This window comes from Aspergillus flavus, chromosome 7 (assembly GCF_009017415.1).
Source record: "Aspergillus flavus chromosome 7, complete sequence".
Taxonomy (NCBI): domain Eukaryota; kingdom Fungi; phylum Ascomycota; class Eurotiomycetes; order Eurotiales; family Aspergillaceae; genus Aspergillus; species Aspergillus flavus.
The window spans coordinates 2291494-2314568 of record NC_092404.1 but is presented as its reverse complement, the minus strand read 5'-3'; the positions used below and the strand labels follow the sequence as shown (position 1 = coordinate 2314568).

Below are 23075 nucleotides of genomic sequence, written 5' to 3'. Positions count from 1 at the left end.
GCTCAATGAATGCGCAAGCTCTTGTTGCCTGGGGAAGAAGAAGACAATGGGAGGATACCGCAATCTTCAGGTTTACCGGATATGGAAAAGCCACGTCGAGCGGGGTCCAGATCATATAGGCAATGGTGGTGGTAACCAACCCTGACAGAGTTAGATAGAGGAATTCCTTGAACGTTCAGTTCCCACATGTTTCCAACATTCCACGGCGAGGGACCATTCATTCATAACTCCCAATACGACATCCATTGCGAAGGGGTAAAGATTAGATCTGCACAACCTTAACCTCAGCGCCACCGCCGGAGAGATTCAAACGAAGTCCTCCGCACTTCCCCACTTCACATGTCCACGAGGGGGAAAAGCTTGCGAGGGTCCAAGTGGAGGTTCACGGCCCCCAGAGAGATACCTTGCCTATACCAATTTACTGTAAGTGTTGGAATACGAAACATGATGGAAAAAAAAAAAAAAAAAAACAAGTCCAATTCAATCAGTTGTTATTCATTCAATTTGCCCGAAATACCACAATCATGGACCATTCTAAAACGAACCGAACAAATACCCAAGTCCGAAAATGTAGGACAAATTGCAATTAGTGATGAACGGGGTATACAGGAACAAATACATCCTTCTAGCCAACGGCCATGAGGCATGAACAAAAAAGCGCTTCAAATCAAATCAAACCAGCCTGGATAGTCCCAGGATTTTAGTGACGGAAGGAAGATTGCTCGAAGGGAATATGCTACGGAGTCGAGCATGGAAAAGATGGAACAAGAGGATATCAGGGAAGAAGAACAAAAAGAATGCGAGCATTTACAGTTTGGCATTCTCTTCACTTGACAGCCCGTTCAAAAGTGAGGCTGGGTTCAAGTTGTGCAGGAGGGCACCAACTTCCCTCTCCAAGGCCAGAACTTCGCTGTGAGCATCATACATGCGGGCCTTGATCCAGGCATCAAGCGCGTCATCGTTCATGCTGCGCAAGGCAGTCTCACGATCAACCTTGTCTTCCTGTGCAGCGCGGATAACCTTGCGCGTCACCACAACGCTGACCTGGCGGATCCGGGTCAAGTCGGGGTAGAGGAGACCGCGCTCGATCTCCTCCGCAGTCAGGGCCTGCGAGAGGGCCGCACCCGACGCATAGATCATGCTGTCGGTGATCTTGACGGCCTTGGAGAGGATTGTACCCAGACCGATACCAGGGAAGACATACATGTTGTTGCCTTGGCCGGGATAGTAGGTGCGAGTCTCTCCAGCAGAGTTGGTGAATGAGAAGGGCTGGAAGGGGGAGCCAGAGGCAAAGAGAGCCCGACCATCAGTGTGAGTAATAGCGGTCTCGAAGTCACATTCGGACTTGGAGGAGGGGTTGGAGAGAGGGAAAATGATAGGAGCGGTGTTCCAGTCGGCCATCTTGCGTAGGATCTCTGGGGTGAAGACACCACCAATGGTTGACAAACCCATGAGGATAGTTGGCTTCACATAGTCGACAACCTCCTCCAGGGTCTTGTACTGCTGGCCTTCATTGTCCTCTCGGGCGAAGTAGACCTTGTGCTCGGCGAGCTTGTCGCCACGGTCATTGGTGACGAGACCCTTGGTGTCGACCAGGTAGAAGCAGGACCGGGCCTCATCCTCAGTCATGCCCTCACGCATAAAGAAAGCAACAATTTGTTTAGCAACGCCGACACCGGCACTTCCCGCACCAAAGAAGACAGCACGGTGATCCTTGCAAGGAAGGCCCGAGCGCTTCACGGCGTTGATGACTCCACCCAGGATGACGGCTCCTGTGCCCTGAATATCATCGTTGAAGCACGTGTAAATATCACGGTAACGCTCCAAGGCAGGGAAGGGGTTCTTGAAGTCTTCGAACTGAATGACAATGCTGCAGGGCGTGAGCCGTTCCGTTAGTGCCCGTAATATCGGAAGATGTTGGGTCGATCAGAGGAGTCACTACTTACCCAGGCCAACGCTCCGTAAGAGCAGACATCAACTCATCCATGAACTCCCGCTCCTCTTCCGGCGTAATCTTGTCACGACGGCTACCCATGTACAACGGGTCTTCCCGGAGGGTCTTGTTGCTTGTTCCCAGATCCAAAGTCAAAGGCAGGGTGGCCTCGGGGCGAATACCTGCACATGCAGTGTAGAGCGCCAACTTGCCAATGGGAATGCCCATTCCATTAATGCCAAGGTCGCCGAGGCCGAGAATTCGGGAGCCATCGGTGATGCATGTGATCTCCACATTGGGCTGGGGCCAATTGGCAATGACAGCAGCAAGATTGCCGCGATCTTCCCAACTTAAGTACATACCTGGTAAAACATCGTTAGCGGCCGGGTTTGATTCGTCGCAGCTGAGCTAGACAAGGTTCTGAAACTCACCTTCCGGTTGCTGGTAGATCTCGGACCATCTCTGGCAAGCTTCACCGACGACCGGGGTATAGATCAGAGGGGTAAGTTCCTACTGGATGTTAGATTTCTGATCTACGAAAATATAGCTTGCAGACATGGCTTTTGAAATGCAGCTTGTTTTCGTCCCCACTTTCTGCACATACCCTCAGATGATCCGTCACCAGACGGTAGAATAGATGCACATTGTTCTTGCGAAGAGTGCTCAGGTAGAGAAATTTGTCAATGGCGGTTTGCTTCAAGGCCAATTGAGCCAGACCTGTAGCGCAATTAGCTTTTTCTCATTTCCGTAAGCATCCGACACCCAGTGTACACACATCTTGTTTTCTGAACCTCGTAGGATTCTGCGCGCGGAGGAGTCAGGCCGTACGTGCGGAGGTACTTGCGGATGTACGGAGGGTTGGCTGTATCATAGTTGGCTTCTCTGAAGGGTCAAAAAGGTCGTTGTCAGCGAAGAACTTTTCTTTCATAGAGGTGCTTGTTCCACCGGCCGGGGACCCTTTGAGATACAGAAGGTACATACACTGGAGCGGCATGGTTCACATACGACGTCGAGGTCGCATGGACCTGACGGCCTTGTTGTGAAGGGAGACGAGCCATTGGGGCAAATTGAGTCACACTACTATTGGGGCGAGTACCAGCAACAGAAAATGATAACGAAGAAGACGAGAAAGATGCAGAGGAAATAATTGCACGAGGTGACGAAACGATAGGAAGCAGTCTGTTTTTATGTATGCGCGCTAACATTGAACCCCTCTGAGGAGAAATCCACAACATTCCGGTGGTCATAACACAGAACACCCGTTGTGATCTCCAGCGAGGTCGTCGCGAGGTCTAAGAACAAGGGCCGTGGAGTGATTAGACGAAGGCTCAGACTCATCAATCGGGAAGACTCGGGATCCAAAGGGCCAGTCAGGGAGGTCGGGATCGCAACGGTGGATATCGGGGAGGACGTTTAATGGTTGCATACTTTTTAGTCCGAGTCTCACCAGTGGGAATAGGATACGAAGCTTTTTGGGAAATTTGGGGACGAATTGGGATGGATGTGGAGAAACGGGAAGAGTCTCCGAACCCGACAAATGCGGAGAAATAGAATTTCAAAAGGACGAAGCGAGCGATGGGAAGTGGCACACAGGGCTGAAAGCGAATGAGAATGAGGTAAATTGCAAAAGGAGTTGGCAATGGATTGCGGCAATTTTGGGTCCAGGACGATAACTACCGTGTAGCACGGAGTACAGGTCGGGACGCAGGTATCGAAAAAACAGTTGATCATCTAAGTATAAAATTTCACGTTTGCAAATTCCGATATATCGACTTTTAGTCACGGCTAGTGCGGAGACACATTAGTAGTCGGTTTCCAATAAGTAGAGTAATACATATACTATTTTTTGCTCTTTTTCTTTTTTTTTGTTGAGGAAATCCGCACCCGACCCCTTGATTGAGGCTTTTTACTGGACATAAGCAAATATGAATTGCGGTTTTTTGTCCCATCACTTCTTCTTTTTCTCTATTTTTTTTTTTACTCCAATTCTACTATAGCTCCGAAGTACCCCCATTCATGCATATCATGACAAAATGCCTACGCGGTGTACACCTAAACTCGGATAGGCAAAAATATACTGTTAGTATTAGATTCTTTCTTCTTTTTTTAACTCCGGACTCCGGTTACAAGTCCCCCCCCCTAGATGGTAGTTCTGTGTAATATTGTGTCCCCACGATGATCGTTACCCTCTGTCCGACCTTCCTTTCCCCTGAAAAGTAGTGTAATATTAATCCTCTTGAGCCATCAGGGGAGGGATCCCGTAAGCAACGGCTTGCATCCGATATGGCATCCCGATATTTTTCACACTGTGGAGCTGAACCAAATAACGACACACGACCCTTCAGTGGGCAAAAAGTGGATCGAGTCTCATGTGGCAGAAATTAGCCTAATGTACAGGCGCACTAACTATCTTGGTCGTGGAGCTCCAAGCTAGGTTCCAATCGCAGTAAGTCTAACTGCGAGAGGAAGGATTCTGGACGGAAGCTGCTGATCGATACTCCTGGTTCTCGACACTCTTCAGTACTTTTAGTGTCTTTTTTTAGGCTCCCCGCAGTGAAAACGCGGCCCGGATACTGGCCGAGTTCGGGTTCTTTAGTCAGTGGCGGGTTTCTGATTACCTCACCTCGCACCTAACCTCTAGAGGTTTAAGGTATTTTCTTACTCATAGCAACCGTTGTCATTACTATTGCTGCATCGGGAAATACGATTATCTTTTGAAAGTTGGAGATTATACTCTGTGGCTGTCAATGTCATTTAATGACGCATAGACTTGCCGTATGTATCTAAGTATGTACAACACCCCCCCCTTACATACATACATGCGTACAACTACTATGCATATTGTATGAGTGCGTGTCGGTACACGTTTACCTGAGCCATCAGAATGCGTGATTTTTTTTTCGCCTCCTCCCTATTCCCTAGTGTGGGCAGGTTCTTTCGTTTCAACCCTTTCAAGTCTTGACCTCTCCAACTTCAAAATTGTCACCCCCAAAATCCTTGTTTCGCTGCCCAATAGTAAGACTCTGAAACAGCAAGGCTCCGCCGATCGGGTCCGGCCGATGGAGACATCGGATGGAGCCCATTTCCTAGTTTGCGTAGTAGTCACCCTAGTCTTCCGAGCTTCAAAGTTCAAACCCGTAACACAGTTCTAATGTTTCTCATTAGGCGCTAACGCCAAGCTTCAAAATTGCATAGTTAATACATATTCTCTAGAATTGTAAACCGTTGCAATCGAGGCGGTTCCAATTAATAATGGTTAGATAGGCGATTACTATGACACCGGACTTTCCCTATCCAGTCGGTCATATTGCCACCATAGGCGGCAGTCGGCGTAGTCCAGATCTACCGAGTCATTTATGCACAATCCCTAGGTATGTTCCAAACATAAGGCTATGTCTCTAACTCAATTCCCTTGCTTTCCAATCTTTTACGAGAGAATAACAGCCACATCTTCAATCTAGAATGATACATACCGTTACCCACTCAGCCAGTTTCCCCGGATTTAAGTCGCATTGATCTAAGGCTTGGGTGGCGCCGATCCTTACTTCTTTGATCCGTATACATCTGGTCACAAGGGCCGAACAGTATGCTTTATACAGTGTAGTATAGGGACTGGGATTGAAGATACACAGTACTCAGTATACCGTTGGGATTTCCGCAACTTTAATCCCTGCATAGTCTTTGTTGTTTCGGAAGAGTCGTTGGAATTGATGAGGAGGATTCTTTAATTCTCGTGCATTTCCGACTTTGTCCATACCCCAGCAGCCTCACTGTGTTGGGGTGTGTGACGTCGAGACGGTGTTCGGGTTTCTTGATCGAGCTAACGGAAGTTACTTTCCGCGATTGTAGAAAGTTGCTTTTGTGTTCAGCTGAGTTGCCTGTGTCGGAAATACTCTGACATTCTTGGAGCATCATTTTTCTAGTGCTTTGGTACGATAGCGCATCTCCTATCCAGTTAGGGTTAGAATCGATCAGTGTCTCGATCAGGTCAACGATCATTAAACGATCTTGTACCCAAGTGAAGAATGAAAATTACTCGTACTGTTATTGATTTACTTTATCGTCCTTAGAGGTACCCTTATTTTCTCATTTATTTTATTTTTAGTGATTTTAGTCAGTCTCAGCCCCTGAGCGATGTGCAGTCATACGGTCATCGACTAGTTTACTGGCAATAAGCATATGGTATACTCAAATCTCGAATAACGATAAATAAATACATAAATAGAACATTCACCGGTCATGATTTTGGGATAGGGCTTAACTGAAGTATGTGTCCTTAGTTGGGTTGTCAATCATGCAACTGAGGTAGAACTAAGATATACTTGATCATGGAATAGAGGTCGTGTTATTACTCTATGTCAAATAAACATCAGGTGAGGCTCAAGGCGACTATGTCGATCTAGTGTTTCCGGTGTGGCAGAATGGGTCCATCCATACTCCTGGGTGTCAAGCTTTTTTTAGGATAGTTTGACAACAATCAGGAGACGTCAAGCCTATTAATAGAGATCTATATTATCATCCTACGTTCGATTGATAATAGGGGACTTAGGAATCGTTTTATATTCCCATTATATGTCCCCGACTATGGCTCTACGTGGGTGTCTGCCCTAGAATGTGCTCTGGTTGATAAACAAGAATGAAGCACGTGTGTGTTTGCTATATTTAATTATGATGTATGTGTGGAGTATAGGAAAATAGGTTGTAACAGTCAAGGACGTAAAATGTTGCGTATCAAGGTTTGTCATACAGGCTCTAATAAATTATCGAGGAATGATCTTATGGAAAGAACAAATTCAATTTTAAGAAACTATAGGCAGTTTGGAAGCACCAATACTTGATTCTCTTCCGCTATGAGATCATGCTGATTGATAAGTAGTACATACATACCGAAGGCGGATCACCTGATTGGCTAAAGCGGCGGGGGATCAGTGACGCAAGAGTGAAGCTGTTAAGCGCGGCAACCACGTAGGGAGGAGCTCATCTCACCCTGTCATGCAACCCATCATCCCTTCTTTGATCTCAGCTCCTTTCGGGGACGGTTGAGTTAATTGAGCCATTGATTCTCTCACGGAACGATTCGGGTAGTCTCCGGTGTACATACTGGGGATTTGATAGTCCTTCGGTCAATCAACAGAGAGGTACTCCGTGGTCAACGGCTGCCTATTTGCCATGTCGCAAGAGACCGAGCCCCTCCTTCCTCGCTACGAGGAGGACACGACCCTCCAACGGCGGTTGCATCAGAAATTGCACTCGTTTCAGATGCTGCGTGCCCTTTCGGAGGGTTACATGCCATCTACCGAGCAGGTCATCATTAATCTCCGTACCTTGTTGGCCTCCGATATCCTGAATCCTCGTACCCAGGATATCGGCTCTGTCGGTCGCCAACTCATCCGAGACTGTCGTATCTGGATACAAGTCTTCATCGAACTATTGCGCGACAAAAATAATGACGATAAACTTCAGGAATTCTTGTGGCATTTGTCCCGATCTAGGGCATCGCTGGATCGTGGCCAGGTCGCACAGCATGCCTCTCATGTGAAGGCTAGACAAGATACTAAAGCCGGTAAAATCACACGTATACTTGACGTAAATGTAGTAAACTGATGTTGGCATAGCGTATGATAGTCTTCGCACTGTGGGAAGCCTTCTTTTGACGAATGCCGACTTTCGTCTCTTTGTTGATGACTTAACCACCGTTGGCCGTCAGATATTCTCTGACACGGCATATTTCCTGTCGGATACTTCGAAACAAGTTGGGGAACAGATCAAACCTTCACAAGAAGAAATCGACGCGGTACAGGGCGCAGGTGCAGATGAAGGCCAGGCCCCCTCAAGCGAGGAGATACGCCAGGAGGTAGCTCAGGTCGCGGAGGCGGCCGGCAATGGAGTAGCTCGCACTGGACAGGAGGCAATCAAGAGCGCCAAAGAACATCTGGGGGGACAGGAAAAGGATACCTTAATCTACCGGTTGAAGCAAGCCGTCCTGAAACTGCGAGAACGATCGGACTATTCGGACTCGGTAGCCACCCTTTCTACCTTGGTGCAGAGTTACGCAAAGACATACGCCAATGCAGCCTCGGATATAATCACAACAGCTGAAGAAGAGGTCGAGGTAAATGAAGATCTAAAGCAAGCGATGCAGCAGCTCTGGGTTTTGGTTCAGTCGCTGGGCGATGCCGAGCAATGGAAGACCCTGGAACAAAGATTCCAGCAAGTGTTGCAGCATGCTAATAAAGACCCAGAATTTGAAAGACTAATGGGAGAATTAGGGTCTTCAGTGCAGCAGATGCTGACCGACCCAAGTTTCTTTGACTCTGCTTCAGAAAAACTCAGTGAGCTCGAGGAAAAAGCCAAAAAAGTCGACACTGAGTCCAATCTACGGCAGGATGTGGATGCTTTTCTGGAACAGGCAAAACGGACTTTGCGTACAGTCCCTGAAGATGCCGCAGTGACCAAATTGGTAGATGCAACCAACAAGCTATACAAAGACGCGTGGGACGGCTACTATGAGAGAAAAAGCGAGTTGCCCTCGGACATCCTTGAGGTCTTCTTTCCTGTTCTTCTTCGAACCATACAACACATTCCAATCCCCCGTCTGGAGGTTATGGCGCCTGAGCTTGACCTTCTCTTGGAGAACTTCATCCTGGAGCCAGGCCACACGGTTAACTATTCATCATTTCTCCCATATCGTCTGCATATCACCACAAGGAATGACATCGACGTTCTAAAGAAGCATTCAAAGAGAACCACGGCTGATCTCAAGACCACGTTTACTGCTACAGTCATGGGACTCAACGTTAGTGCTTCGGAATTTGGATATTGGCTCCGTACCCACTCAGGCCTGTTCCGTTTCCATGATGAGGGTATTGCCAGTTTTTATCTAGATAAGCGGGGCATTGATATCTCCTTGGATATAGAAGTGGGTCGGGAGCGTCTGGAGCAAATCTTTACGCTTCGCGGCGTGCGGGTGGTAATACACAAGCTCGATTACAAGGTGCACCGCAGCAAGTGGAAGTACCTTTTATGGTTGACCAAGCCATTCCTGAAGCATATGCTCCGTCGAGTCTTGGAGAAGAAGATCGCAGAACGAATCGTTGCGGCCGCTCACGCACTGAACCGAGAGCTTGTGTTTGCACGGGAGCGTTTGCGAGCTGCACGCATTGCCAATCCCCAAGATCTGGCGACCTTTGTGCGAGCGGTTTTGGCACGATTGCAACCAGTCTCAGACGTTGAGACTCGTATCGGCTTTGATGCACCTGGAAAAGGTGTCTTTAAGGGCGTTTATGCCCCTGGAAGTCTTACAAAAGTTTGGCATGAGGAAGCACTGAGAGCTCAAGAGGCCATTGAAGAAGGAGATGAGAGCTATGGCCTGAGAAGAACATGGCGAAACGACATTTTTGACGTTCCGACACGTAGCTAATGATTGACGGATGCTTCGCTTTTTGCTTTTTACACGGGTTTCTTTTCATTCACTGACGTATTTCACACTTATTTTTGGACATTCCCTGGCGAGCTGTCTGCTTTACTAAGTCTATGTATACGCTGGACGATCTTGTTTGTTACTTACTCTGTGCGATATATGTGTAATGGTTTGACTGCAGTCACTCATTTACTGCCATGCATGTCTCAACTGTCCACATAATACGGGCCATAATGAAGTGCACAATGTTATTATTTAGCAGACATCTCCAATGAATAAATTTGTCGTATAGTTTTGCCTAGCGGCTGCTCGCAATATGAAAGGGACCATTGTATAACCACACGTGATCCGGCCCGGTGGAACCATTCGCCGTGTTGCGGCCACCTAATCGACAAGCTTATGGTATATTTGGTTGACAGCGGATGGACATCTATTTAGTTGAGGGCAACACAAAGAGCCAATCCCACCACACGCTTCTTGAGGTCTTTGCTGATCTCAAGGCATAGTATACGTATATTTTATGGACTGTTCGAATCTGCTGCTATAATTCAAAAAGCAGAAATTAGCGAAATAACCAATTTTCCTTTCTCTCGCCGCTTATCTACTTCGAGATACCCGCAAGTCGACAAGACGCACCTCGATTGCAGCGATAACGCCGCCAACTGATTATCACCAGACGTACACGGGCTGCGCGAACGCAGCTCGTAGAAGATGCTATCCACAATGCGCCTCGCTTGCCTTTTCCTCGCGATTGCACTGTGCCTAGTGCAGTTGGTGCTGGCGGCAGAAGACTATTACAAAACTCTTGGCTTAGACAAATCGGCTTCAGAAAGGGATATCAAAAGAGCATATCGCACATTGAGCAAGAAATACCATCCTGATAAGAATCCGTACGTCTATACATTATAACAGAAGCACTAGTACTCTAACAGCAATTATGCAGAGGCGACGAGGACGCACGCGAGAAATTTGTCGAAATCGCCGAGGCATATGACGTTCTTTCGACATCCACCACGCGCAAGATCTACGATCAGTATGGACACGAGGGAGTGGAGCAGCATCGACAGGGAGGCAATGCGGGACGACAGGCGCACGATCCCTTCGACCTGTTTTCGCGGTTTTTCGGCGGCGGCGGACACTTCGGACATGCGCCGGGGCATCGGAGGGGACCGGACATGGAATTCAAGATTGGGTTGCCGCTACGCGATTTCTATAATGGCAGGGAGGTCACTATTATGTTAGAGAAACAGCAGATCTGCGATGCGTGCGAGGGTACGGGGTCGGCAGATCGTGAGGTTGTCACCTGTGATCGGTGCGCGGGACATGGAAGGGTCATCCAGAAGCATATGCTGGCACCCGGAATGTTTCAGCAAGTGCAGATGACATGCGATAAGTGTGGTGGGCAAGGGAAGATGATCAAGAAGCCTTGCCCTGTCTGTCATGGACATCGCGTCGTGCGCAAGGAGGTGGAAACAACGTTTACGGTAGAGCCTGGAATGGGGAAGGGATCACGGATTGTTTTCGAAAACGAGGCCGACGAGAGTCCCGACTATATTGCTGGCGACCTGGTGCTGATTTTAGATGAGCGGCAACCCGAGGCGAGCGATTACCAGTGGCAGACGGACGGCACCTTTTTCCGAAGGAAGGGTAAGGACCTATTCTGGAGGGAAGCGCTATCATTGCGGGAGGCATGGATGGGTGAGTGGACTCGCAATATCACCCATTTGGACGGACACACCGTCCAGCTTGGACGCAAACGCGGTGAGGTCGTGCAACCCTTGTCTGTGGAAACAGTTAAGGGTGAGGGCATGCCATTCTACTCGGACGGTCATCTCCACGAAAGCCACGACCAAGATGAGGAGCCGGGCAATCTGTACGTGGAGTATAGTGTGATCCTTCCTGACCAGATGGAGAGCGGAATGGAGAAGGAGTTCTTTGCGCTGTGGGAGAAGTGGCGCAAGAAGAACGGGGTTAATCTGGACAAGGAGAGCGGTCGGCCTGAACCATCAGTGAAGGATGAGTTATGATACATTAATTAAAAACACTGCATCAAGCTGTCTGGATGATCTAAATGAGTCCGTGGCTTTGTATATTTACTATGTACTTCATTAGATTAGACATCGATCTACAATGATCAAAGCAGCGAAACTCTGCACCTGCTGAACCTTGGCGCTCTCTTGCGAATTGAGTTACATATATGCAACGATTATAGAAACTACAATTGTCGATAGATTTACAGCAGATCTTATCTCTGGGCTCTTAAGGGATGAAATAGATACCGGATAATTGATTAGGGTACAGATGAATGAGTCCTTGGCTCAGTTACACGTGAGTTGTGGATCAATTTGCCCATTCTTCATGTGTCTAATACACATAAATACGTAGTCAGATCTAGCTATTTATGCGCATTGATCACTTTTCCTCTTCATAGAAGGCTCTATAAAGCATCCGTATTAGGAAATTGATTTTCTTTTGGAATAGCTAATCGCCCACCTTTCACGTTGTTGGCGGCTCAGAGCTAGTCCAGAACAAGGCACATGCCCTAGCCATTCAGACCGATGACACCAACTTCTCCTATAGAACAATCCGAAGAGGAAGATGTGCTTGGATACACCTCTTCAGACACCTCAGGAGCAGACGAACATGATTTATTCACAGAAATCATGGAACGTGTACGACTGGATCGAGTCGCCAAGTACGCCACCACAATCCGGCAAAGCCTCCAACACAGCAACCCACAAAGTACCAGGGTAATAGAAATCAAGCCACCAATATTCGGCTCCTACCATGTGCTTTACCCAGTGAGATTTCACGACGAAGCTCTCTGGCTACTCAAAGTCCCTGCAAACGGGACCCGGGAAAAATTCAGAACCTCCGATGCCAGAGCTATACGCTCAGAAGCACTGACGATGCGCTTGCTGCGTCGTGAAACTACCATCCCAGTTCCAGACGTTTATGCCTTTAGCGACACATGCGACAATGAGCTCAATTGTCCGTTCATTCTTATTGACCATGTTGAGGGAGTCTCGCTGTACAAAGTCTGGTTTGATAACGCTTCGCCGAAAGATATTGTACAGGCGCGACGCACTCGATGCTTACGAGACCTCGCGGCTGCTATGGCTCAGCTGGACAGATTCTCCTTTAGCACAGGGGGGTCAATGGCTTTCGATGACCAGGGTTACCCATCGGGTATCGGTCCTTTACGACTAGTAGATACCGCAACCATGCGGGAGCGGTTAAGGGCTCGCGATCCCGACCAATCGACAGTCTATTTAGAGATGGGACCCTTCTCCAAAACAAAAGAATACTACACAGCACTACTTGATCATCGGAGGCAGCCAGATATGACTTTCGAAAAGGGCGTGCTTGGACTTCTCCGATTGTTCATCGACTGCATCCCAGAGCCAAGTGATGAACGGGGCACGTTCGTTCTAGCCCACCCTGATCTTGATGTTCAGAATGTCTTGGTTTCACGCGACGGGGCATTGCAGGCCATCATAGACTGGGACGGGGTTGGGGCTGTCCCACGAAGTGTAGGGAATGAACGATACCCGAGCTGGTTGACACGAGACTATGATCCAGCGACGTATTGCTGGACTGAAGACATAGAGCGACGTGCTGAGCCACTGGGTCTTTGGGAGGATTCGCCCGATACGTTGAGATTCTATCGATCTTTATATGCTGGGTTCATCCAGTCTCATCAATTAGATGATGGTCCGGCGTGCGCTAATCTAACTACAAAATCTCTGATCCTCGGGAACCTACTAAACGCTGCGAATGATTCGTATGGTACGGTTGATACCGTGCATAAGATCTTCAATGCAGTCGTTAAGCTTGCCCGGGAGGGTGCATCGACTCGGTCACATGTGCTTGATGACGGCAAAGTGTGTCAGGAGGAAGATATAAAGATAAGTAATAGTGACTTTGATGACTTTCACTTCTATGATGTTGCATGTGCACTGGCTGAGAGAAGACTGAGCGAACACCATAGAAGATTCATGAAGTTCGGGTTTGATATCCTTTTATCACGAAGTAATATAATATAATTGGCATCTACCAAAACATGGTTACCGTTTCTCCTTAGGAGATCTATTACACTTCGTAGTCTATAAGCGCATCCATGCTACAAACCCTATCCAAGTATAAGGCTTAATTGCAAAACAATGAGGTTTACTATATAGCAAGAGAAATACTCCAAAGGCATGGATAAAGCCTAAAACCTTGCCAAACAAACACCTTAGGCCCACTAACCACTGGACCATATCACCTACATTTTAGCACTATCGAAAAATAAAATATATTACAGATTCTGGGTTCTGGATAAATCGTACAACTTCCTATTCAGGAATCGTACAGTCCAATTCATCTACATAGTCATACTACATACTTCATGCCTCAGGCACAAACACCCAAAAGCGGTACCCCCAAAACCAGCAGAATATCACACCGCCCTCCAATTTTTTCCCCAATCAACCAATACAACCACCACAACAAGAAACCCCATATACAAAGAGAAAAAAAGAACAACCGTCAAAATGGTGCGTCAGCTAAAGTATCACGAAAAGAAGTAAGTTGAACTGCAGCTCCCGTGGTATCCAAATTCCGGCGCACGCATATCCCCGTCAAGCTTGACGATACACACAGCCTTATCTATCATCAAGCGATCATCTTGACTAGGATATCATTTCTGGCTTCTTATACGGCAACTCGAATTGGAATATTCAAGGATATAGAAACTAACGATAGTCTCAAACAGACTCCTCCGGAAGGTTGACTTCTACAACTACAAATCCGACGGCGGGCACCGCGAACACGAAGTCCGTCAACGGTACTATCTCCAGAATGATCTCGACTACAAGAAGTATGTTCCTCGCTAGCTGGCCTCATACAAGTATCCTAAGGACCGAATCCTAACGCAATATCTCAAAGATACAATGCCCTTTGCGGTTCCCTCCGTCAACTAGCGCATAAGCTCTCCCAGCTTGATCCCGATAGCGATCCGATCCGGAAGAAGGTCGAAAGCGAAGTCCTTGATAAACTGTGGCGTATGGGGATTCTGAAACAGAGCCGGGAACAGGGCGCTGGGTTGTCGAGGGTTGAGCGTGAGGTGACGGTTTCTGCGTTCTGTAGACGTAGGTTGGCGGTTATTATGGCGCGGAGTGGAATGGTGGAGAATGTTAAGACGGTTCGTTTTTCTTCCCTCTCTTTTCTTTTCTGTCCTGCTTTTTTTTTTGCTATTTTTGGCCTTTTGTGGCTCTGCTTGGGGTGTTTATGGGGTTGTGCGGAGTGTGAGGCTAACTTGCTTTTAGGCTGTTACTTTCATTGAACAGGGACATGTGCGTGTCGGAAGTGAGGTCGTGACTGATCCTGCTTATCTGGTGACGAGGAACATGGAGGATTTCGTCACTTGGGTGGATAACAGTAAGATCAAGAGGAACATCATGCAGTATCGGGACAAGTTGGACGATTTCGATATGCTGTGATGAATGGACGTGGATTGTTAGACAAAAGTGGGTGTGTGCTTCTGGTCGATACCCTTCACTATGATTTATATTATCTACATGATGTGCATGGCGTTACAAGGTGGCGATATTGGAAAAAAGTATCTCTCATTTCCTTAGATCAAGGCAATCTGATTAATTTTGATGCAAATAGATATGAATTCGGTCCAGTCTATGGCTTGTTGGGTATCACAATTTCAAATCTCCCGCCCATGCAAGGGAATAATCAAACGACAGTCTCAAGTCTCACGAGAAATCTGTGACACGTGTTCAACACACCTCACTCTGTGAGAGTGTCACAACTCGGAACTGTGGAAAGCTCCAGGCTTTTCTTTTGCTAAAGAAGGTTGCACAGCTGGTGGCTGTCAATGTCTTAAAGGGAAAGGTAGAGAACCAGCGTGGCGTCATGAATCGGCTATTCGCTCTTCCGACGACTGCTCATTTTAGTCGTCACCAACATTTGTTTCAGCTTTAGCGCCCGAATGGCATTCATTTTACGTTCCGGGGCAGGCTCGTCGGGGAGGTCCATTCGAAAGCGTCGGACACTACCCTCGTAGTTTCCTTTGCCGCCTTTTTCTTCAAAGAACGGCGTGCGATCATGTCCGAACTGGCACCACTTGGGGGCAACCCGGCGCCAGAAGCCCCTTACCCCGCTACTGGCACGATCGATCTTTTTGTATTCGCGCCTCCGCGTGGACGGGGACGTCCAGTCAATGACAGTGACCGAGGTCTGGATCGGAGGGATATAACTTTCGTCATGGATGGTGTTGGTGATGAGCATGGGGCCCTTATGATTGTCTGGACCCGTCAGGTCCTCACTGACCGTAGAAAATCGGGTCGGGAAGATTGGGGAAACCGGGGGTGAACCGGTCTCCGAAGATGTGCGGACGGTGTGTGGCGGACTATCGTGGATAGTTGGGGGAAGTGACGCTCTTTCATACTGAGTCGGAATAGTTCGCTCACTGTCTTGAAATAGACGACAGGATTCCCGATGCAGGGCCAGAAGGTCTTCCCGCTTGGCTTCCAGATCTTTGCTAGGAACTGATGGCGTGAGAGGGGCTGTGATGGTAGCTGCGCGGCGATGAGAATGTAAAGAGCTTTGGCGAGCTGTCTGTGCAGAGTGACGAGTGCTTCGAGATGATGAACGACGATGGTCTCCGGGACTTGTCGAAGAGGGCGACGGTGGGGAAGAAGTTCGTTTCCGCTTTGAAATGCGAGGTTTATCGCAAGCAGGAGATAGTTCTGGGGTGACGTTTGGATTTGTGGTCGAGGATACTTCCATGTTCAGCCCCATATCGTCGGCGATATCATGAGAGACTGGGGAGGTGGATGTATCCACGGTGATTTCGGTGAGTTCCAAGGTGGCTTTCGTATCGGCCAAGGTATTCAGGTTAGAAGAAATGTCAAGGGATGGAGGTAGCTGGGATCCAGCCAGGCAAGACGGAGGAATCCCGGTGCCTGGACCCAGAACAGTTGGCGTAATAGTTTGGACGATGTGGAGAGGGCGGCTATTGTTGCTATTATTATGGTGGTGGCCGTGCGGCAGGCTGTAAGGATAACCGCCCTGGCCATGCGATTGGCGATGGCATGTGATGGAGCTCATGGCGGGCGACAATCACCTGCCGAGTAACCAAGTGGTTCGGATCGTCGAAAAGAAATAGGAATATCAAGTGAGGCGCAAAGAGATCGGGTGAATCAACCGACCATGAGACTCAGTCTCTGACCATCAATACATGACAAGAGGAACAACGGTTCTGACGGACCAAGTCAGTATATACTTCATGCTGGTTCCACACAAGGCCTTTTTAAATCCCCAGAATACATCACGGACATGCTTCCTACATACCGGTACAATGAAACATCCTGACGGTGAGTCCAGCCCATCAAACTCGAGAGAGAGAAGGCATAGGGAATAAGAAGGATGGGGGAGGAGGAGGGGTTAAGAGGGAAAGGGAGGGAGTATAGAAGTTCGTAGGATGCCGGAACCCACTTATAATAATAAGAATAAGAATACCCCGTAATCAATAATCAATCAATTAATTTATAGGGAGAAATAATAGTTGGAAGAAATCATAGGCGAAACCGGTTCTTCACCGACGGGGAACTTCCAGTGGAAAAATGAAAAACGAGATACACCGCAGACGATCAGTGGAGAGAATCGGGCACTTTACCCTTTCTCTTCGGGAAGGACACGAAGGACCAGAAAGGTAAAAAGAAGAGACGAGGGAGAAGAAGAAATTGAACCCAAGTGACTAGTCTCATAGCCTAGTACCCTAAGTCAGTTAAATCGGCGCTCCTTCCCTTTTGCCCACTCGATACGGAAGGACTCTAGACTAGTAAGTAGTAAAAAATACAAATTAAGAAAGAATAACACTGCGGGGCTGCCATCAGGCATCCAGGCAGATTGAAATTCCCCTGCAGGTTCGAGTCTGGACCTGCAGGTTAACCTCCTTGAGGACTCAGCGCAAGACCTGTCATTGGACCCTCGTTCCTTGTACCCCCCTTGCGACAGGCTACTCTTTTTATTTTTATTTTTAATTATTTCTCCTAACTGCAACCGTTCCCCCTCGGAATGATAGGCATCCATCGGATGTAATTTATATGAACCACACGGACTATCGTCATCAATTATTGCCAGCAAGGGGGTTCCTTACAATATATTGGAGGTAACTAGTAAACACAAGAGAAAGAAGATGAAAAAGAAAAAGCAAAACCGGGATCGAGACCCAACCAAGAATTAGACTACGGGCTATAGACAGCGAAGGACCAGTCATTTCCTTGGGAAGGCAAGCCAGACATGGGTCATTCCGTTGATGATCTCCCCCACCATGTGCCCCCGCTGCAACCAATGTCCGCTTCCGCGCCCCGCTGGAAGGGTGCACTCCCCCATTCTAGCCCCTATCATTGGCCACTATTTTTCACCGCCAGTCTTTCGCCTGAGAAGGCGGTAAACTGCGAACAATCTGATCTGCTGGACATGGACTCGTTTTCTTTTCGCAAGGGCATGTTCGACTTTCTCGCTCAGCAGGTTTTAAACTCTGAATAGAGGGAGGGATCAGGTGATGTCATCAGCACACCTCCCCCGCTATTGATTTAGTCCAGACCGAGTGACATCTGACTAGTACAGGAGCATTCCCTGACTCCAATGCATCTCTGTCAGGATTCTATGAAGCTTGTGTTCCCAACGGTATTTAGCGCTCAGACTACTCTGTACTCGGTAACCGCCCGAAAAGTGGGAATAAACCATTTCAGCCACTCGGGAATATTCTGCAAATGCCATCAATGCGTCTCTTCTCTGCTAATCTGTAAACGATCATTGTACTCGATGCTCGTGTCCCTATCGTTTCATGTGCTCGGTACTACCCAATACAAGAAAGGCTTCCCTTACTGACCAGAACGGCGATACATTGCATACCATGTGAAGGAAATTATGCACAGAACAAAGTACCACGGACTCGACTGCTGACTGGCTGAATGTCTCCTGGAATTTATAACCTATCTGTTAATGAAACACTACCTATTCGCCTCCGATTCTCTAGCCCCTATTCTGTTCTGTTATACACGGACCACCTTATCTATCACGTCTCCTGAGTATCTCCGACTAACTAGTAGAAATCCCGTAGGATTTCCACTCTTCCCACTCTGTAGTACTGCGGTCTTGATATCGTTGATGTGCATAAACAACCCCAGTCCAGGGTGGTAAATCAAGGGTTTAGTGAAACATGCATGCAGTATTCTTTCGCAGATCATGGACTGCAGCGAGGACGTTCTCGACCGGTCAGCAACAAGATATAAGCGATTACCACACTATTGAGGAAATGAAGGGTTTTGGCGGTAGTTGATGGTCTCGGTGGGTATGTGGAGGTCATTGAAACAGCGACTTGTGTCCGTCGAGAGAAGGAGTAATGGTTGGGAAACCAAATCGCTAGCTAGGATTGTGAGCAATGAGATGGTCCACTTGCAAAGGGAAACTCTTCACTCTCCACCTCCCATCCCCCCCCCAGAGGCCACAAGTTATCCATAACCTTCTTTAGGCGGCTAGACCAATGCTCTGATCCCTTGATCTCGCCCCTCGGCAGTCCCAGGAAGTCCCACACCTCTGTTCCAATCTCCATGACATCCGGGGGCTGACCCATACAGGTCTTGCATGTGACGAGAAACGATCGACTCACTTTCCAGATGGCGTCTCTTTCCTCCTCATCATAGACAGCTGCACCAAAGGGTACAAGACGTAAACGCCTCAATGACTGAGTAGATTGTTTCGAGACGATAAGATCCCAGATCCCTCTAGCAAGGTCTTCATCAGTTGCAGCATTGATTAACGTGTCTCTAAAAGAAGCAGCCCAGTCATTTTGACTGTTCAGGCAGTCTGACCAGTGATAGCAACCTAGATTTATGACCAGAGTATGGAGCTGGGGGAATTGACCTATCGCGTTGTATATGTCGCACTCACGTGGGCGGCCTCCACGACGCTTTATTGGGAGGCGAAGTTCTTGTAGATTTGGGCAACTCCCTGACAATTCAGTGACATCGTGACTGTTGAGAAGCGGATATTTGTATCGAGTGGACAACCCGGAATTCTGATAGTTAGTATCCCATGGTTCGATCGTAAGGCCTCTCAATGAGCCGCCATGTTGTATAAGAATACGATGAAGTGACTCGCTTCTTCGCAAACCACGTAACCATAAATATTTGAGCGGATTAAAAGCCTGGACTGCAGCTATCATATCTTCGTCATCTGCAGATTGGCCTGCGGTACGCACCATCCATGGAGCCATTGTCAAAAACAGTCTTTCTAGACTCGTCAAATTGAGGCAGCTCGCATTAACAATGCTGGATCCGAGTGAATAGATATATCTAATGACCGGAGCCGTGAAAGATCAACAAAACTTGCCATTTCCAGCAGCGTTTTCTCCCAAGGTCCACAGCGAGCCGGCGACGTAAAAGAGAGTGATACCAAGCATGCTGCTAGACCGGGTTTCACAGTGGCAATATATTCTTTGCTTACCGATTTCAGCAAAGTCACAGAACGAGAACTCCTCCCGCGTATATTAAGATGCTTAAGACTCGGAGTCATGCATACGATCGGCAGAATTTCGTCGGAATGAACCCAAGGTCTCCCTGCTTCATCCATGAAATAATCCATGGCAACAGTATGCAGCCCCGACGAACAAAGGATATCAAGGTTCTCGTAAGCACGAGGACGTTGGATTCGTGGTAGAATAGGCGTATCAAGATTTACACCTTGAAAAGTCCAGATGTTTAGACGGCATTCTGGATGATATTGGCGTAAGACTTGGTGGAGTGACGGCGGGTACATGTTCTTAACCACAAAATTCAGCTCACTGAGGTGTTCTAGATGAGCAATCAGTGAGATAAGCGGCTGCCAATTCTCCTCTTGATAATGCCGGAAATCTGGAATATAAGGCCAGAGCTCTGGGTCTAGGCACTCTGTCAAGCAGGATCTTAGAAAAGTGTTCTCCGAAGCCGGGAGACCATAGTGGACAAGCTCCATGCTCTGATATATCATATTCGAGTGACGCCGTGGCTTTTCGCTGTAGTTCCAAAGACAAACAATATCTAACCTTCGAGCATGCTTCAGAAAGAGTCGCCCACGACGACCCTCCTCCAGCTCAAAGACAGCTTTTTGAAGAGTAGCACTATCTCCAAACCTAACTATGAGAGTTTCATAGAGTATAGGAGCCGTCGCATCATACCAGGCTCGGCTTGTCAGGCTAAGGGGGGCTATAATACCGAAAGGATTGGCTTTAACCTAGATCTCATTAGTAATTTACAGAATCGCAAAGGTGATCAAGGATTCACATACAAAGCGGCAGATGTGCCATTTGATCTCGATAGGAAGAATCTCCATGACGGTCCATATCGTAGAGATGGAGTAAGCTAGAAAGTGCAGAGGTGGAAGACCGCGTATGAGACAGTGTGTTCCCTGGTATATGTTGTTCGCAATGGGAAAGCAACCTCGCCGAATAAAACCTTCGAAGCTGCTCTCTAGGTATAGACTTGAAACAAAGGCTATACTAGTCAATCAACCAATCTTCGAAAGGCAGGTCTTCATTCACTGATCTTGAAATACCTTCCGCGCAAGCAAACACGCCTCTGGGTAAGTGAATTACTATCTCCCTCGGTTGTAAAAGCAGGAGTTACGCAGCATGACCTTCCTACAGTGAGTGAATTTGTATTTAGAGGGCCTAACCAAGCATAGGCAGGGATGTGCCTGCCTTGTGATCAAGACAAAGAGTGTAGTGAATGCAATTGCCTTCCCAATCTGGCACCAATGACGCTATCCCATGTCTCGCTAGGGAAGTAGCGGCCAGGAACCTTTAGATATAAATACTTCCTTTCCCCCCAAGTCCCGTTCTTCTCCTCCTTTTTGTTCTTCTTCGTTACACTCCTTCTTCGACCTACTCATCTAGACCAGGCTGCCCAACGCACCTTTTCTCCATCTTATTTTCTTCTTTCTATTTGCTTGTCTTCTCTTTGATCTTCTATCTCTATATCTTGTTCTCTCCGTTGCCTGTCCCCATATATTCTTATTTTCTTGTCTTTTCTTGTCTTTTCTTGTCTTTACCTTTTCTCCTTTGCCTGTATATACAGCCTTCCTTCTATCGAACAATCTCTCGTCTGGAGTACTGGGTAGTGTCAGGGTGGGGAAGAGCAGAGCAAACTGCAGCAAAGAAAAAACAAACCAAAAAAACAAAAACAGAAAAAAAAAAAAAAAAGAAAAAGAAAAAGAAAAGAAAAAGAAAAATCTCTCAAGAAAAAAACATTTTCCCAAAAACACATACTGACAAAAAACAAACTAACAGGGTATTCCAAACCGGATATGCCTCCATATACGGGCCCTTGGTTGGGTGGTTGGGATGGGCCTGGGTTATCAGGCGGTACACAACTGCCTGATAACAAGTCTTTTCTTATCCTCAAATTCGAGTGAGTGATGTTTTGTCTGATCTTGGTTGACAGATATACTGACATGGTGATGAAAACGGCTTGAAAACAGTTCTTTGATGTAGGATGCTCCCCTCTCGGAAACAAAGACTGACACGATATATGGACAGTGGAGGACGGTGGCATCTCGCCTTTATTAACAGGTAAGCAAGCCTCTTCGATACTTTGTCTCGAGACTCAATCCGGTCACAGTTATTGACAAAGACAAGCAGAGTGACAACGCCTTTTCTCTGCCTCGTGTTTTCTTGGGAAATAACCATTAACATCTACGATCTTTTTCAATGCCTCGAATTCCCTGCCTAGAAAGACTCGAAGGTTTCAGGTCCACCATGGGAGTTGAAAGGAGTACCTTGGAATCTGTTCGCGGAGGATGAAAGTGTTTCGACCGAGGAGACGATGGGTCAAGAGGACAATGGAGAGGGCAATCCCGGCTACTGCTGTATTTGAAGCCTACATGGTCATATGAAAATGGAAAGGGACGGATATACTCAGTGTATATATCAGAAAGTCTTGATTGGATACGTCTTACGAACTGACCATATTCCTTGCTATGTCCAAGCTCTATTCAAGTGGCAGTGTAGGTGACATACCTATATTTCCCCGCTGAGGGAGGAGCACACCGAGGATGTACACGGCTCTGCGGAGGAAACGAGGCCCCATGCTTCAAGAATGTAAGTGGTACTATGATAGACATCTGCTGGATTATCCGTGTCATCCGCGCCCTAAGCTTGCCCTAGGCAGGAAACTCATTAGCTGCGCCTTAAGAGTTTTCCATTCGGGTTTGATCAGCTCCTCCCTCGCGCTTTTTAGATATTTTTTTTTCCGTATATAAAGGTCGTCGATACAACGAAAGCGAATATAAGCAATCCGTTACATCTGACAAAATGACCGGCTTTGGAACTCTAGCTGTGCGATCTGGCTTGCCTCGCGATTCCACTACGGGAGCCCTAGTCAAACCAGTAAATCCGCATTTGGCCCTCAATGAGGCTGTTCATACATGATACTGACATTAACAGATCTCCCTCTCTACCACCTTTTCCCAAGACCAAGTCGCGTCACCCAGAGGCACATATATCTATTCGCGCTCAGCCAACCCCAACCGCAAAAGCTTCGAGAAAACCATCGCCGATCTCGAGGCGCAAACCACGCACTGGCATTCTCATCCAGCATGGCTGCCATAGAAGCCATCATACAAGGACTAGCATCGGGCTCCCACATAGTCTACATGGCCAGTCTTTACGGCGGAACACACAGG

General features: G+C 47.6%; 9 protein-coding genes across 9 annotated transcripts; 5 read left to right on the top strand and 4 right to left on the bottom strand.

The window, feature by feature from the left end:
- Nucleotides 1-807: 807 nt before the first annotated feature.
- On the bottom strand, nucleotides 808-3180 carry F9C07_6001 (NADP-dependent malic enzyme MaeA; the record flags this gene model as incomplete). Its single annotated transcript, XM_041294884.2, has 6 exons — nucleotides 808-1870; nucleotides 1947-2295; nucleotides 2365-2443; nucleotides 2538-2650; nucleotides 2709-2815; nucleotides 2915-3180. 6 exons carry the CDS (start codon nucleotides 3178-3180, stop codon nucleotides 808-810), a joined length of 1977 nt encoding a protein of 658 aa, XP_041150536.2.
- A 3922-nt stretch (nucleotides 3181-7102) lies between these two features.
- On the top strand, nucleotides 7103-9353 carry F9C07_6000 (uncharacterized protein; the record flags this gene model as incomplete). The annotated part of the gene is made up of 2 exons (XM_041294886.1): nucleotides 7103-7496; nucleotides 7549-9353. The coding sequence occupies 2 exons, from the start codon at nucleotides 7103-7105 to the stop codon at nucleotides 9351-9353; spliced, it is 2199 nt and encodes a 732-aa protein (XP_041150535.1).
- A 356-nt stretch (nucleotides 9354-9709) lies between these two features.
- F9C07_1883416 (DnaJ domain protein) lies at nucleotides 9710-11646 on the top strand. Its single transcript, XM_041294885.2, has 2 exons — nucleotides 9710-10243; nucleotides 10297-11646. The coding sequence occupies exons 1-2, from the start codon at nucleotides 10065-10067 to the stop codon at nucleotides 11378-11380; spliced, it is 1263 nt and encodes a 420-aa protein (XP_041150534.1). The 5' UTR covers nucleotides 9710-10064; the 3' UTR covers nucleotides 11381-11646.
- On the top strand, nucleotides 11646-13697 carry F9C07_1883257 (uncharacterized protein). The gene has a single exon (XM_071508464.1). It carries the CDS (start codon nucleotides 11912-11914, stop codon nucleotides 13397-13399), a length of 1488 nt encoding a protein of 495 aa, XP_071367065.1. The 5' UTR covers nucleotides 11646-11911; the 3' UTR covers nucleotides 13400-13697.
- A 191-nt stretch (nucleotides 13698-13888) lies between these two features.
- Nucleotides 13889-14836, top strand: F9C07_5997 (putative U3 small nucleolar ribonucleoprotein subunit; the record flags this gene model as incomplete). The annotated part of the gene is made up of 4 exons (XM_071511419.1): nucleotides 13889-13920; nucleotides 14110-14214; nucleotides 14283-14538; nucleotides 14663-14836. The coding sequence occupies 4 exons, from the start codon at nucleotides 13889-13891 to the stop codon at nucleotides 14834-14836; spliced, it is 567 nt and encodes a 188-aa protein (XP_071367064.1).
- A 433-nt stretch (nucleotides 14837-15269) lies between these two features.
- Nucleotides 15270-16457, bottom strand: F9C07_5996 (uncharacterized protein; the record flags this gene model as incomplete). Its single annotated transcript, XM_041287277.1, has 1 exon — nucleotides 15270-16457. One exon carries the CDS (start codon nucleotides 16455-16457, stop codon nucleotides 15270-15272), a length of 1188 nt encoding a protein of 395 aa, XP_041150532.1.
- A 2326-nt stretch (nucleotides 16458-18783) lies between these two features.
- Nucleotides 18784-19632, bottom strand: F9C07_2229846 (uncharacterized protein; the record flags this gene model as incomplete). The annotated part of the gene is made up of 1 exon (XM_071509848.1): nucleotides 18784-19632. The coding sequence occupies one exon, from the start codon at nucleotides 19630-19632 to the stop codon at nucleotides 18784-18786; it is 849 nt and encodes a 282-aa protein (XP_071367063.1).
- Nucleotides 19633-19734: 102 nt separating this feature from the next.
- F9C07_2241870 (uncharacterized protein) lies at nucleotides 19735-20768 on the bottom strand (the record flags this gene model as incomplete). Its single annotated transcript, XM_071510022.1, has 3 exons — nucleotides 20682-20768; nucleotides 19938-20627; nucleotides 19735-19857 (listed from the first exon to the last, which is right to left on the bottom strand). The coding sequence occupies exons 1-3, from the start codon at nucleotides 20724-20726 to the stop codon at nucleotides 19735-19737; spliced, it is 858 nt and encodes a 285-aa protein (XP_071367062.1). The 5' UTR covers nucleotides 20727-20768.
- A 1936-nt stretch (nucleotides 20769-22704) lies between these two features.
- On the top strand, nucleotides 22705-23001 carry F9C07_5995 (uncharacterized protein; the record flags this gene model as incomplete). The annotated part of the gene is made up of 2 exons (XM_041287278.1): nucleotides 22705-22779; nucleotides 22837-23001. 2 exons carry the CDS (start codon nucleotides 22705-22707, stop codon nucleotides 22999-23001), a joined length of 240 nt encoding a protein of 79 aa, XP_041150530.1.
- Nucleotides 23002-23075: the final 74 nt, after the last annotated feature.

What these genes read in the sequence shown, in the direction of transcription:
- F9C07_1883416 (XM_041294885.2), top strand. Translation starts at nt 10,065, where the DNA reads ATGCTATCCACAATGCGCCTCGCTTGCCTTTTCCTCGCGATTGCACTG. An exon ending in TACCATCCTGATAAGAATCC is followed by an intron (nt 10,244 to 10,296) that starts GTACGTCTATAC and finishes GCAATTATGCAG; the next exon opens with AGGCGACGAGGACGCACGCG.
- F9C07_1883257 (XM_071508464.1), top strand. Translation starts at nt 11,912, where the DNA reads ATGACACCAACTTCTCCTATAGAACAATCCGAAGAGGAAGATGTGCTT.